The following is a 15981-nucleotide window of genomic DNA, read 5'->3' as shown; positions in this document are numbered from 1 at the left end:
AAAATAAAAAATAATTATGTAATATAATAATATAAAATTATAAATAATAAATATATACTGTATATACATATATAAAATACAAAATACACAATCAAATATTTTTATATATATATAAATATACATACATATATACACATATACATACATACATATACATGTATAAAGCATCTTTACAAACAGTGGCTTAAGAAATACTCGCATATATATATATATATATGCACATATACATACATACATATATATATACACACACATATATATATATATATATATATATATATACATATGTATATGTATGCTTTATAGCTTAAAATCAAAGTTATAAATATTTAAATATTTGATTAGAAGTAGTTGAAATACTGAAAGAAGTCAGAACAGCAGATAAAATGGAAGTGAAAGAAGTGCTTAAAACTCTGAAAGAATATGTTTTGGCAACTCCAAAGATGTCTGTTGAACTTCAGCTACGACAGTTTTTTATGTTAAAATTATCTTACATAGTCTTAAGTTTATGAGAAAAATATTTTGTGTGGTTTTGGACAAAGGTAGTAAGTGCACCTTGAGTTGGGATTGTTTTGTGAAAATCCTTCAACTGTCTGAATCATTATCATTAGTCTCAACGGCACTTAAAGCTTCAAGTCAGTAAAGGTTTATTCAGTCACAAAATGTTTCACAGTTAAAAAAAGATATAATCTATAAACTTCAACGAGCATTACAAATAAAAACAGACATCTATATTAAAACATCTCACATATTAAAAGCAACCGTCCAGGTAAAGTCCGTTCATGAATTATTGGGTTTGCGTCTGATCACTGAATTGATCCAATCGATATAGTTCACCACTTTAGTGTAAACACCAGGTTTTTTGGAGTGGCCGCAACCGTCTCCCCAGCTGATGATCCCATACAGGAAGCTGACATCATCCCTCGCACAAGCCAGAGGACCCCCGGAGTCGCCCTGGGGAAACACACAAGTAGATACAGTTCACATACGTAAACAGAACATGCACAGATCAAAGCAGAGTCACACAAACAGCTGAATCACACACTTGAAACCTAATATATTAGTAAAAATTGCACTCTACCCACGAGGTAAACAGATAACGGTGACATTTAATTTAAGAGGAAGGAGCTTAAACATTTTTACACCGCAGGTTGAGTGGGTAGTCTGGTCTCTGCAGTTTTCAGACCCTGGCAGGGGTCACTCAGGGGAATCCCTGCTGCCATCTCAAGTGTTGTTCCATTACTCTGATACCTCGAGTCAACTCTCTGATATCGACCCTTTCAGAGCCAAAGGAGGAGGTCAACAACAACTGGGTGGGCACCAGGAGGCTATTTTGCCCAGAACACTTTATGATCAGTCGTAATTTCCCAAATGAAATAAGATCCGGTAGCACCAGCTCTTCGTAAGTTAAACCTAGCCTTGTTTTGTGTGTGGAGATTTACGAATCAGTAAATTAAAACGAATGAATTCTTCCAAAAGATCATTTTTTACCACATATTTACATCTATTAACTGCCAGGTGTAACTGTTACCTGGCTAACGGAACCGACCGACAAAGCTAACGTTACCCTGCAACCCATTGAGAGTGAAGAGTAAAAGAGGATTATGGGTTATGGTCGACACACTAACTGATATACATCACCATGAAACTTACCCAGTTGATTACTTACATTAAAGCAGTTCTTTTTTGCATTACAGGTTTTCTGAAACTGTATGTTTAAATATGCGCTTGAGGCATTATATTATTAAATATGCACTTTGTTTTTGTTTTGTTTCATTTTGTTGACACATTAGAGTCAGAGGTTTTTACAGAGGGAATTTTGGATATCTGTTTTTACCACTCCGTAAATCACAAAATACCGTCGATGTCAGCGATAAAAAATGCATTTTCGCCATGTTTGTAGGAATAAATGATAGCCTCTAAATCAGGCTATGAATGATGTATGAATAAACCCCTCAGTAAAAACCTTCAGAATATAGACAGGAGTGACAGTGTAAAGTTTGGTGTATGTAAGTGCTACTGAAGTGGATATTTCTGGCTCAGAGAGTGAGAAAAACATGATTTTGAGAAAATGGCCTAAAATTCCATAAATTTTTCAAGACACTACAAGTGAATAGTATAACACCATAAAAATCCCAATGAAACATTAAGAACATTTTATTTGTTTTTTCTACTAGAACATAACCATCCACTTGGCAGCCTTGAATTTAATAATCACTGTTATGTCTCAAAATGCTTTCCTACCTGGCAGGCGTCGGAACAGCCGCGGAGCCCCGCACAAATCATGTCAGCGCTGACGTGATTGCCGTAAACTTCTGGCTTCTTACAAGCGTCGTGAGAAATCAGCCTCACACTGGCCTCCTGCAGACTGGAGTAACCCTGTGCCTCTGTCAAAATAAAGCACAAGAAATTGGAAGGAAGTCCCCAAGACACCAAAAAGCAAGTCTAAATATTTACTATTATTTGGATTTTTCAGTTAGTTGTTCAATTAATTTGACTGTTTTATGACAACACATAATTTTCCAGCATAGCTCTGATCGATTTCAACCTGACTAAGGGTTTACTTAATCAGAGTACAGACCTTTACACACCGGGGGCATTTTTTTCGTTGAGATTAAGTCACATTGTATACATTCTTATCTTTCTTATCTCGCAGGGGAGTATTTCGTATTTTCCTGTCGTTTATTTGTCACGCCCCCCGGTGTGTGAAGGCCTTTATTGAAAACACCGGTGTGGATGTGCAGGGCCTTTAAGCGCAAGGTCAACAAATACTTATAAATTCAACACAACACACTAAATACTAACTAAAATAACTGCAATTAATACCTAAATACGTAGTTATTTCCAATAAACTTATTGGGAAATTACAGAGCCATGAAAGTTTCCATGTTATTTCCCAACATGACGGTCTAATGGTAGAACCTAGACACTTCCAGGTTGCTAAAACCCTGAAAAATTGCCAATTGCCAATTGGTACAACCCAATACTAAATTAATTGATTGAAACAAGCTAGTAGTTTCTGAGAACCTTGGAAGAACTTTACGCAGAAATAAGTACATTGACAATGAAGACAAAACTTTTGTGAAAGTGAAACTAAAGTTTCCGCCAACACTTGCTCTGCTCTGACAGTTTAAAACAAGTAAATCAGTTATTGGCGTTGCACTACCCGCACCAAATAAACTGTTCCAGTGTGTGAATGTAGAAAGGTGTTGATCATGATGAACACTGCCATGATTTCCTCATCACTCACTCTCGTGCATGTGTCCCCAGCCGCTAATAGTACAGCAGTAGTCATCGGGGAACGTCATGCTTTTGTCTGGGAGACAGATGGGTCTGATGAACGGGGTTCTCCTCACACAGCGCCCGTCCTGCTTCGCCAGTTTGATCAGAACTGCCAAACGGAAACGCAATGTTGTGAAACAGGCAAAGAGTCGACGAAAAGTGTAGTTAAAAATGATGAAGCAAGTGGTAGACTTGGAGACTCCGTCGCCCAATGAAAACGCCACTGTGTGTGTGTGTGTGTGTGTGTGAGAGAATGTGTGTGAGAGAATGTGTGTGTGTTCATGCGGGGGAGCACAGGGACACAGCTGCTCAGTGACGCACAGCTGTGCACGCACACTGGAGATTGTGTGTTTCTGAATGGGGACAGGAGGTCTACTAGTTTATGTGAGTCACTGGTATATGTATGTGTATGTGTGTGTGTGTGTGTGTGTGTGTGTGTATTTAATGCTTACCAATATCATGTAGTGTTGGATTAAACACTGAGAACTGTCTTGGAAAGATGATCTGCTCCACGCCGAATGTCCTGGTGTTGGGACCGGTGACGTTGAAATGCTGCTGACCGAGCACCACTCGAACCTGAGACTTCAGGGGGCTGAGGGAGGACGCATCATAATTATCAGTTGATGGGGCTGCAAGGTATGCACAGTACTCATAATACTCGTGTCCATCTGTCTGTCCAACATTTTAGTACAGAGTCAAGTCACCTCGACAACTACCAGCTGAATTTCCTTGAAATTTGGTCCCCATAGGATGAATCCCGGGATGCTAGGGGTGGTCAACACATCGAATGTACTCGATGTGTTGCGGCTTATTCTACTAAATGACTATATCGCGAACATGGAGTACAAAGGGAAGCAGGGAACAGGGAAAGAGCCTGTAGAGAGCGAAAGAAGTGAAGCGCCAAAGCGAGCTAACCCGTGTTGAGGTCGGAAAAGGTGATGGAAGATGCCAGCCTTCCACTTTCGAAAAAGGTGGTCAAACTAGCCCCCACGTTGTTTTGCGGTACGTGTATATACTAGGCATTACGGTGAGAGCGTGTAAGAACTGGCTTCAAAATAAAAGCGATCAAGAACTGACCTCAAAATAAAAGTGATCTTCCGGTGAATGCGAATTCACATAAATTCAATAAGTCAGTCAGTCTGTCTGTCTGTCAACAATAAATAGAGAAATAAAACAAAATGAATAAATATTAAATAATAAATTTAATTAATGATAAATTAAACGCCTGCAAACTGTATTTCAGAGAAAAATTGAATTTCAATTGTGTGATATAATTAGTCAAACCTAATGAGAATACATTTCCAATCTGACTTGTTCATATTCGTTTGCTAGAATTATCACGCTGTTATAATCATACATCAAAGGGTTCAAACAGTTGTGTTATTTTAGAGAAAATATGGAAATATCGAGATATATATTGTATGTCAGGATATCGCCTAAACATATCTAGATATTATTTATAAGCCATATCACCCATGGCAACACCACAACCTTTCTTTAAGCACCACCACTAATCTAAAATGTCCATGTTTGCACAATAAATATCAAAATCTAATAGGCAGATTTCCATCAAATTTATCTAGTACATGTATGCTCCCCAGAGGATGAACCCTTTCCCATCCCATGGCTCTCCCTGAGGACAAATAACACCCAAGACTGTAATAATAGCTAAATCTCCAGTATGTTCTGACATGTTTTGTACTGTGGGGCATAAGGAACATTGTGGACTCTTGTTCTGCTTTAATTAGTTTAATCAAATCCCAGCTGATACTAAAACAGTTTAGCAAGAAGCCTTGCAGATATCACGTACTGTATCCTTCTCAAAAACCAGTGAGATGGCTGTTAAACTGCTAGAATACTGTGCACTTGTTTACTGCTAGTGATGTCCAATTCAGTTATGTAACGCTTTAGCTTAAGATCTTTGAACTTGGACAATGACAACAGATGCCTGTTTGCTGACATCAAAAGGGAAATGTATGCACTTGTATGTAAACAGCATCTGCGCGTGAGATGTTTTTAGGTTTTCCTCGAACTGGGCGTCTAAATATAGTGCGTTCGTACAGCTCGGGAGTCAAAGTCAAAGTTGAATCACGTGCCTTTTTGAGTCGCGACCTCTTGTTCAGCTGCAAACAGTGAGAATAATGCTCCCCTCTGATGTATGAATGTTTTTCTGAAGGATAATTTTACATTGCTGACTCAAACTGAGCGCTTTCGGCCTTTTATAGACGGGCTGAAAAGGGCTCCCAAGGACACAGAAAAATTTATTTTTACTCCACGCTTCACGTTTTGTTAAAAAAATAACATTATATGTTGGACTCAAAAGGGCCACAAAACCTTTAGCTTTTCCTGCAGTGGCATAAACACAAATATCAGCATCCACTGCAGCTGAGGTGCATCCATTACATACTTGCCGAAGAAGCAGTGAGCCGCAGAGACGACCCAGCAGGAGGAGATCAGATTGCCGCCGCAGAAGTCCGTCTCCCTGATGTAAATGGCCGCCATCCAGGGGTGAGTGCCCGGCAGGGCTGAGTTTCCGCCGAATATCCTTCCCCTGGCTATCGATAACCTCTTCTTGTGCCTTTTCCCACACACGTGCTTCTTGGCGGGCTTGGAGGGCTTGGGTTTTTCTACGCCGGGCAGGACATTAAATGGGATAATCCTTCGTGAAGAAGCTGCACGAGGAAACAAGTTCATGATTATTTCAAACTTAGTGGCATAATTGCTACTATAAGCTACAATTTAAAACAAGAACTACAACAAACTAAACCGGTCTAGCCAGACTACTTTGCTAACACACTTCCTGAATACCTCTTCTGAGTATTTTCATTTTGGGCGCTGGCTGATTCTCCCCTGCAAGAAGGAGAAAAAAAAGCCATTCTATAGGATGATGATGTTACAGAGGAACCTCATGCTAAAAACTCATATGTTGAAGAGGGCACAGCAGACAGGAGAAGCTTGTGGATCCTGTGCATACCCCTGGCATCGTGACAGACGGCCAGCTGTGCCAGATCCCACTCACCACACAAACATTTGGCTGCACCTGACATGACATGTTGATTCAGGGTGAGTCATTCCCCCTTTATCTCATCTAGCCCACGTTTTGAAAAAAAAAGCTCTGCCAAAAACCATTCAACTTGGCCGATTTCAACTTTTCGGAGCGGCGTGACTCAACAGAGATTAGCTGTATTCTCCGCTTTCTGTTTTTATCACAAAACGCTGGATTTCTAATTAAAAGTCGAGGCATTTAATGAGGTGTTTTGAATGTGTCGCTGACTGTGTCACATAATCATGGCTGCGAGGAGGAAGATATTGAATGATGCAGCGAGTGGCCTTCGTGAATAGTCTCCGCTTTTCATACTTTACAATGATAAATTCAAATAGGGGTCTATAATAAAGACAGCTAAATGAAAGTGCCATCCTTGACAAGGTACATGAGGAAAAACATTTTTTTTTTGGGCTTTGACATACCAAAATAATAAGGCTAATCATAACCGAGGCCAACAATTAATAAAAAGAACACAGTTAAGGCAAAAAGCAAATGATGAAAGCAAAATCAAGCTGTTATGTCTTGCCAAGCTAACAGGTGTATCACCCTTTAAACCATATGGCAGAGCATCAAAGTATATCAATACACCTGTTCAGTGATGACTACATAACAAGCTGATTACAGATGCAATTAGGTTACCCTGTGATTTCAAATAAAAAAATACACCGTCCCGCTGACAACAACAACAACAACAACAAAAAAGACTCCTTTTCCTGTGCCCCGTTTACTCACACACAGGCATCACACAGTTGGGGACGTCACAGTACTCCCAGGAGATGGCGCCGTCATTTAGCGTGTAGCACCACGGCATCTTGTCTTTATCTGGGTTTCTGCACACACACGGAAACACAGCGGGACAGAGTGTTTGTAGGTGTGGCACCGGTGTTTACAACACCACGCGTTACTCAGTATAATACAGCAGCTGAGTGGCTTACAGGGGGCTGCATTGCTTTTGAACGTGAAAGGCTTTCAGATATATATTAGGAATAAAGTTTCACTGAGCTGCAATATGCAACTTTTCTGGGCAATAAACTAACCATAAAGGCACATCAGAGTCTGAGCCTTTCACACAGTCTGACTCACAGACTTGTGTGTTTGTGCATAGATCCCAATGTTTGCTTGAAATGGGCTTTTTCTTTGATGTTTGGGACAATTTTGGGGAATATGCCATTTGCTGTAGGCCCGCCATATGGCTGCTGGGTAGTCATAGCAACAACGACGACTGAGGAAAGCTGTAAGAAATGGAGGAAGAGCCAATGTGGAGGAGATAAGTTATTTGTTTTTTTATTAGACACAGGCTGGGTCACCATGTGCTTCTTTAATGCTCATGGTGGTTTTATGGACTTCTTCTGAGGGCTCATCCAACCAAATGTTGGCACATGAACTTCACAGATAAAGGCCAGGACTAGCAGGCAGCTTTGCTAGCTCAGTGTGAAAAGTTGGATATTGCAGCTTTAAAGTCAAATTTATGGGAAAATCAGGCCTTGCAGATACTGTAGCAACCACATTATTAACACAAAATCTACTCAAACTGGAAGTAGCGTTCATTTGTCGTGTTGCTACCACAATTAGCAGGATGTCTCGACACACACCTGCAGTAGGCATGCTCCCCGAGGCCCCTGAGGGGCGAGGCAACCAACGTGCCCACGTGGAGCTCGTCGTACAGCAGGTCCGAGTTCCACGCCACGCACCGGGCGCCGGACACCGTGGTGCCCACCACCCCTCTGTAATCTGTGCCCCTGCTGTTATAGCACTCTGTCTCCGGCTCTGCACACACACACACGCGTACACACAAACCACAGGCGGAAACACACAAAACAAACAGATCACGTCTCGATTCTGCGGTGTAACACACTATGTAAACAACACAAATGCAATCAGACAGTTTCCACATGCGTGATGACAGATGTCTTGCTTTCACACCCCAATCAGTCAGAACAAGTCCTAAAAAAAAAACTCTCTGTATACATCAACAGTTACAACTGAGTACAAGTTTAGCAGCTTGCTCATGTTTTCACTTGCCATCATTAATCAAACCATTATGACACACAAATGCATGAACACGCATGCACTGTGTGAACATGCATACATGACAAATACACAGGATGGCACACATAAAGAACGTCATTACAGCTTTTTCTCACCGAAGCTGCAGTCCGGGCCGCTGTAGCCACGTCTGCAGTAACACACTTCCTTGCCGGTGGCGGTGATCAGTCGACACGTTCCGTCATTCTGACAAGGGTTTGAACGGCACACTGGACACATAAAGGTAACCCAGGTCACGTCTTAATACCACACATACTGTATATTTCCACAGTAAGTTATATAACGGAATATGTCTGGTTTACAAATAGTTTAAACCTGCAATAATACGATTTTTTTGGTCCATTTTGGGGACAGCGATAACAAGTCGTGAACATCGACATATCATATATGGCGAACTTGTTAGCAAGCAGTTGGTTATTTACACAGCCAGCAGTTACAAAGCCAAATTATCATTCATTTGAAGTTGTGTTTCTGGCCACCTGATGACACCTGAATGTCCAATATTCACTTTCTTTTAGCTCTGTTTTTGGTCTCAACCACCTCCTGAAGGAAATATCTGGGTTTTTACTGGAACCACTGTCATAGCGTCATTTTCAGCCAAAGCAGGCAGCTGTTTTCAACAAAAAAAGCGACTAGCTGGTAAACACAGTGAGGATTTAGCAGCTAAAGAGCCAGATACTCAGGAGTTGGTCTGCTGGTTGTGTAAATAAGAAACTGTTTGCCAACATGTTCACCATGTCAACTTTATAAAGTGATAATACTGCAACATGTCAATGGTATATCTTCAGCATGCCGTGCCGCCCTCAAGTGGCAAGCAAATCAATTAATGCAGGTTCAACAAAATAAATCTCACCACTGAAATGCAGCTTTTAATTTCTTCACCAATTGCATAGAAAGTACAGCGCAAACTGGTCCAGTGCTCTAATGTACAAATAGTATGAGTATCCCCTTAAGATCTATTGCAACATCTGTGACATATGCCGGAGAATAATGACACCACATCTGCATTGGGGTTGTCTAAAGAGCCCAAACTTAAGTGTTTTAGGAGTTGAACTCCAAGAAAATTTTAGTTTAAATAAGCTAAAAAATAAAAATGATCTCAGTGCAAAATTAAAATATATTCCAATTTCATTTGACAGCCAAGTCAAAAGGGCATTCAGGTTCATTTAGCTTAGAGGCTTTTTTTTCCACTGTAAGATAAGCCCCCATCATCATGACAAAAAACAGTTTCGGCTGTCTCTGCCTCTCCTTTATGCCAGAGAATCTGTTAAATGCCCATGAACATCCCCCCCCCATTGAGATGAAAGCACCTTATGGACCCATGGGGTGTGTCCTAAAACACCGTTCCTGAGTCACAGTGAGTCATATAATCTGTCTTTTCTTCCATGGGAAGGTAAGTCTTGTAACTATGGAGCTGTGATCAAAGAGAAAAAGCAGTTCTCCGGGCTGGGAGGAGACCTGATATATGTATCTTTTGAGGCTTGTAAGTAAGAAAAAAGCTTGTGAAATCAAAAAACCTAATGACGTCTTTCCTTTGAGTGCATTATTCTCCTTTTTTTAAGTCAGTGTATCAGGTGTACATGATGTAAGTATTAAAAAATGCAGAGTGTCTGCTGCAAATGGAGCTACTTTTTAGTAACTACATGTCGAGAAAAGAAAAGTTAACTTAACTGACAATCAGCTCAACAGTTTGTGGAAGTGCATAGTGTTTTCATCCCCTTATTGTGTTTCACTCCCATCATCTCAACAAAAGGCAGACCACAGAGCAAAAGCGAGACACAATTGAAGCAGAACAACAGCTGAAAGCACGTCTTACTTGTGTAGCGAACTCTTTCACACTTGATTTCCCCTGTCACACATGAGCACTGTTCCACATTACGGAGGTGAATTCGTCCCCAAGACTCTCCGATGTCATAATGGAGCAGGTGTACGGTTTCATAGCACTTCTCTGAAAAAGCCGACACAACACATAAAAGGCGATAGGTTGAAATGTGAGGAGGTTGAAGAGCTCGATGGAGCGTGCAAAATTTGACGGCTGGGCCGTGCAAGATGCATTCAGAGTGGATACATTTTTGTGTCTTTTTTTGTTGTAAAACCTATTTGCAAATGATATAACATAACATCACAGACTTGTCTGAAACTAAAGGCGAAACTTCTTCAAGAGAGGTAAGAGAGGGAAGAAGTAGAGCGTGAAATTTCATTCTTGTCCTTTGAAATAATAGTTTGACAAAAAAGATTTAAAAAGAAGTAATTTAAATATTGAAGTGCACATGAGTATGTGCACTTCAATATTTTGCAAAGCATGTCACATGACATCTCATTAATGTTATGGTTCCCTGATAGCATTGGGTTTAAATCCAAAATATTGCTAAATTGGCGCTTTTACTTTTCGCTTTGACGCCAAACTCAGCTTTCTCTGTCAATATAGTGCGCAACACAAGAATTAACTTTGAGGCTCATTCTTCGTCATATCCAGAAATAAAGTGTATATAAAGAGTATAATCATATCCCTGTTAGCACATGTTTCCTTAAAACATCATGAACCTGATGATAGAGTTTGTAAGTTGACAGGTTTTCTATAATTTATTTCCTGGCACAGACTTCTGTTTCCTCCTGTGGCTGTCAGCTGATTGACAGTTAGCAGCCTAATGTGCACAATGATATGAAAACACTGAACTCAGGCACAATGAAATAATGATGGCAACGAGAATCTGGCAAAACCAAATTAAAAACTTGTCTCAAGCTTGAATTGAGGATACACAGTGGTATTATAATTGTCATTCATTAAACAGGCTAATAATAATGACAGAGTGTACATACTGTGCTCACAGAGTCTCCCAGTGAAGCTCTCAGGACAGGAGCACTCAAACGAGTGTGTGTACGGGATCAGCGTGCAGACGCCTCCGTTCTGACATGGATTCACCTGACACGGATCTGTGATTCTACGTGACGTGTGGATGACAACTGAAACAGATGAACCGAGAAAAACACAGTTAGAGGATAAACATTACAGCATTATGACTGAGTGATTAAATGCACACTGTGTGTTTAGTAAACTAACCATCTGGCTGAGTTTTCTCTGGTGCGCAGAAGCCCCACTGCCGGTCCCGATCAAAATTATGTGTGAGGGAGCACCTACAACAGAAGAGACAGACATATAATACAGTCACCCTCTTGTCACCTGGATTACTAATAGAGGACACATTAAGCTAGGGTTGGGCAATATTACAATATTACCGTGAGAAATTCATCAACTGTACTACATGGTTCCCAGAAAAACAAACTCTCTGGCCTCGTCATCGCGGTGAAATTTTAATTTGCCTAATACTTTGGTTTGTCAAATATCTGCAAAACTAATGACATTCCCATCAGCCTCAACTGTACTTTGTGTTTAGTAATTTTAGTAGAGCAATTCAAGTAGTAAAAAAGAATTAAACACAGTTTTTTTTCCCAGCTGATGATGGAAGTACGTAGATAAGGAGTGAGCCATCTCGCTTCCTTCTCATTTCTGTTGAGAGTTGCAGGCGCAGCACCGATTGGGCATTCACGAGAAAATGGCGGCGGGTAAAAACAAAGTTTATGAGCTGAAGCTCGATCGTGTGCCGGAAACAGGAGTTTGTAATTGGGTGGTGTTAGAGGATGTGGGCGAAACTCCAGATAAATGTACTTTAATAAAGATTAAACATGACAATTAACTTAAGTCTTTGTTGTTAATTGATAACCGATAATGAATAAAACACTTTGTATAAGGGCAAGTAAATAATTACTTTGGGCAAGTAGATTTCCGAAAAACATTAACGTTGAACCCTGCCGTGAGAAAGGATTTCATCCAATGACATTTCTGAAACCTACAAGTACTAACAGGCCGCTCTGACTCTCTCTGTGACGGAAATGCTGCACTTTTGAGGCCAGTTTGAATCTGAGAAAAATCTCTCTCATACCATAATCAATGACACTCACCAACTCTGTCAATCATCCACTACTTTAACCAAAGTAACATCAGCATACTTCTGGACCGTTCACTGAATCTGCAGTACATAATGACAAACCTTTCTTGACACTGAGCTCATGAGCACATCGCAAAAACACGCAGATAAATATTGTGTTAACTTTATATGTAGGTGTACCAGAAATGTTGGGCCATATATAATTGCATTCATGTTGCTCCAACTTGCTGCTGGCACCCACTCGGCTTTTCTCAATTCCAAGGAATGATGACTGGAAAGCCCTTCAGCAAATTTTTTTTCCCATCCAAAATAAAAATCTAATAAAATTAAGATTTTGTTGCTATGTCATAGTCTGAAGCAATTAAAAATGCAACATGATGGTTTTACTGTGCCAGCTGTTTATCCAACCTGTAGGACGAACTGTTGGAAGTAGGAAATGTGTTACAGCCGTAGTCACAGTTTGAGATTGGTTTTCTACATTCTCTCTTATGCCACCTTTAAAGAGGACCTATTATGCTTATTTTAAGGTGCATACTTGTATTTTAGGTTTCTACTAGAACATGGTTACATGCTTTAATGTTCAAAATATGCTTTGCTTTTTTACTTTTGGTTTGCAGCACCTCTTTTCACCCTCTGTCTGAAACGCTCTGCTCTGATTGGTCAGCTGGCCCACTCTGTTGTGATTGGTCAATCGAACCAAACTCTTCGGATTTCGCTCCAGCTCCGCTCTAACTAGCTTTGTTTGAGGGCGTGCCAAACTAGCCGTTACACAAATGTGTTACTTGGTGACATCACCAAGATACGGAAGAAAAGGCGGGACTTCAAGCGAAGCGTTTCAGGATCAGTGGGGGAGAGTAACTCCCTTTACTGTGAACTTTGGGCTTTGTAACTTTGTAGAACTTTTACATGAAAAAAAAATTATATAACACACTAAAGGAAAGGGGAAAAAAGCAAAAAAGCATAATAGGTCCCCTTTAAGATGGATTTTCTACATCCTATCTTATCACTTTTAAAAACCTTTAAAAACTGTTGCTTATAATAACACATATTATGATATTTTAGTTGGGGCACACAAATCATTAACAACAATTCAGCAATGCGCAATTTATTGAAGCAAATCATCTCATTACCTCATTAAATATTGCATTAGCATAAGTTCCTCATTACTGCGAGCTGTAATTGGCTGCGACTCAACAACCCAATTACACACTGCATCAGTGTCCGTTCCATTGACATTACCGCATTGCATGATGGAAAATACCAGTGTTTTTGTTCATTCTGAGATCATCACCAATTGAGGACAAGTCATACACAAGCCTGTGACGTAAAAACCTGCGGTTTGTACAAGAGTGGCGTAGACAAGGTGTGTTGGGAATGAGAAAACCAAATATGACGAGGCAGCACTTCTACCTGTCAAATGTTGAGACGTCTCTTTAGTCTAATTCATGATTACACACACATAGTGACTGTTTGTGTAACCAAAACAGTAGAGCCAGACAAGCCGGCAAATAAAGGACTCACCATGATTTTGAGGATAGGATGGTGAGGCAGTGATGATGAATCCTTCCACCCTGACGAAATGGGAATTTACATTCTTTGCCCATTGTAGTAAAAACTGGCAACAGAGCAAAACAAAAAAACAGCTTGTTAGTGATTTTCAATGAACACAGATGGGCATAACACAACAGAGTGAAATCAGAAACGGCCTGGAAAAACATGATGTGTGGTTTCCCCCTGCACCTCACACACAAAGACTGCTTTGACTTTGTACATAACTCTGATCAGAGGACAGTAAATCCATGAATCCTCTGCTCAGATAGCTAAATCATGTTGTTATAAGGCAGGTTAAAAGCACCAGCTTCCACATACTTTAGCTTTTGTTGCACCAACACAGCTGGAAATCACATTCACTGCCAGTTCAATGTGCATCCCCCCTCCCTCTTTTCTCCTCTAAATCAAATACAGGAGGTAAAACCTACCTTTCCGGCTCTCCGTGTATGGCTCTTTGGAGATGCCTGTTTCATACACAGGGGATAATATGCGCTGAAATCAAAGTAAAGAGAAGTTATTGCACTTTTTTCTTGCTTTTTACGCACCGCAAAAATGGATGGAAAAAGACGCACAGAGGTGATGGTGTAAACTTACCCCCCTTGTACTGAAAACACAAGGTAGAAAAAGTAATAGGAGGTATAACATCATCATGAAAGTTTGCATCTGGTGTCCTGGAGAAGCTTGTTTCCAGAAGAAGTCGGAGGAAGAGTGTCCTGTGCTGCCTTGTCACGTTATATCTGTCAGTTTCCGAGTCCTCAGCCTGCTTTTAGTCATAGGAAACGTGGGAAACCCTGCAAGTATTATCCTGTCCCTCACAAGCTGTGTTGAGTAAACCCGTTGCGTCATTAGGCTCGTCTCTCTCTGAGGCATCCCAGGCTGGTGTTCCCTCTGCACCTTCTCCAGGACGCCCACGGGTTTAAAGTTATCCATGGAGAGACCAGAACTTTCCAGAGGCAGAGATAGAGGCGGGGGGGGGTCCACTGGTCCGGGAGATGATGCTGCTAAAATCCCTCCTTTCACCAGCCTCGGGGACCGGGTAACAGTAACGCGTTACTCCGGTGTGACGTTACTTCTTGCTTGTTCTTCTATACGTCATAGCTAGGTATGACAAATAAAGTTAACTTAGCTAGTAACACTATTTTAATAGTAAGTCAAATTTAGTTGAGTAGTAAGTATGAGATTCACCAAATACAAATATTTTAAAATAACATATTTAAAAATTGTATTACGTCAACATGACAAGATGCTAAATCAAAACTTTGAGATTCTAAATTTAAATTATGACTTTGGCATTTTTGTAAAAATTATAATACTACCTCAAAATCAAGATATTCCTTACTTATATTATTTAAGTGAAAATTGTGAGAAAGTCCAGATTTTTGAGCATTGTGATGAAGGTAACACAGTTTATAGTCTAAGTATATAGTATATAAGTCTAATGCAGTGAGGGCCAAAGAGACAATGTACTACGGAATATTAGAGCCACATTGAGGGAATAAACATCTGAGATTTACAGAATAAAGTCAGAATATTACGAAAAAAAAGAAGGTAACACGTAAAAATTACTACTTTATAATATTCTGACTTTATTCTCGTAATATTATGACTTTATTCTTGAAATCTCAGATTATTTTTTTTCCTCAATGTGGCCCTAATACTCCGTCGTACCGTCGTACCATAGACCTACAACAATGATAAATGAAAATGTAAACAATAAACAGTTATTAATTTCCATTTATAAAAGTCCACAAAACTTTACTTAGTTCAATAACGTTGCTCCATACTATCATAATAACTTCATAGTGAACTCAGCAGGGAGTAAAGTTTTGTGCCGGTTCATTCATTGAACGTATTTTAGCAGATTTAGCAGTTACCTTGATTAGCGCTAGGATCACTGAGGTAATTAACCAAGGCCTATTGAAAAAGGTTAGGACACGAGTCCTGAACATCGGGGTATGGCGCATGCGCAGTGTAACTGTAGCACAGCAGACTGCGCTTGTGTTGTATCCCAATAACTCCTCCTCTTTCCACCTCCCCCTCCTTGGGGATAACTAGTGTAGCCAACAAAACTTTAACATTACATTACACTGCAATTTACTGTTAACAATA

General features: G+C 40.1%; 1 protein-coding gene across 4 annotated transcripts; it reads right to left on the bottom strand.

Annotated features, from left to right (window-relative positions):
• Positions 1-86: 86 nt before the first annotated feature.
• hgfac (HGF activator) lies at positions 87-14954 on the bottom strand. 4 transcript variants are annotated; one of them, XM_074623860.1, is made up of 15 exons: positions 14467-14953; positions 14301-14364; positions 13843-13936; positions 11436-11509; positions 11195-11338; positions 10191-10322; positions 8473-8583; positions 7921-8095; positions 7061-7158; positions 6091-6132; positions 5690-5954; positions 3735-3874; positions 3251-3391; positions 2245-2387; positions 87-954 (listed from the first exon to the last, which is right to left on the bottom strand). In XM_074623860.1, exons 1-15 carry the CDS (start codon positions 14533-14535, stop codon positions 781-783), a joined length of 1866 nt encoding a protein of 621 aa, XP_074479961.1. In that variant the 5' UTR covers positions 14536-14953; the 3' UTR covers positions 87-780. The 4 variants fall into 4 exon arrangements, with proteins under 4 accessions (XP_074479961.1, XP_074479963.1, XP_074479962.1 ...); XM_074623862.1 differs by lacking the exon at positions 10191-10322 and having other exon boundaries at positions 14467-14954; XM_074623861.1 differs by lacking the exon at positions 6091-6132 and having other exon boundaries at positions 14467-14952.
• Between the last annotated feature and the right edge of the window lie 1027 nt (positions 14955-15981).

Source organism: Sebastes fasciatus, chromosome 22 (assembly GCF_043250625.1).
Source record: "Sebastes fasciatus isolate fSebFas1 chromosome 22, fSebFas1.pri, whole genome shotgun sequence".
Lineage (NCBI taxonomy): Eukaryota > Metazoa > Chordata > Actinopteri > Perciformes > Sebastidae > Sebastes > Sebastes fasciatus.
This window is presented reverse-complemented; position numbering and strand designations above follow the sequence as displayed.

What these genes read in the sequence shown, in the direction of transcription:
- hgfac (XM_074623860.1), bottom strand. Translation starts at nt 14,535, where the DNA reads ATGCAAACTTTCATGATGATGTTATACCTCCTATTACTTTTTCTACCT. An exon ending in CGGCCCGGACTGCAGCTTCG is followed by an intron (nt 8,096 to 8,472) that starts GTGAGAAAAAGC and finishes GTGTGTGTGCAG; the next exon opens with AGCCGGAGACAGAGTGCTAT. An exon ending in TCCAACACTACATGATATTG is followed by an intron (nt 3,392 to 3,734) that starts GTAAGCATTAAA and finishes TCCGTTTGGCAG; the next exon opens with TTCTGATCAAACTGGCGAAG.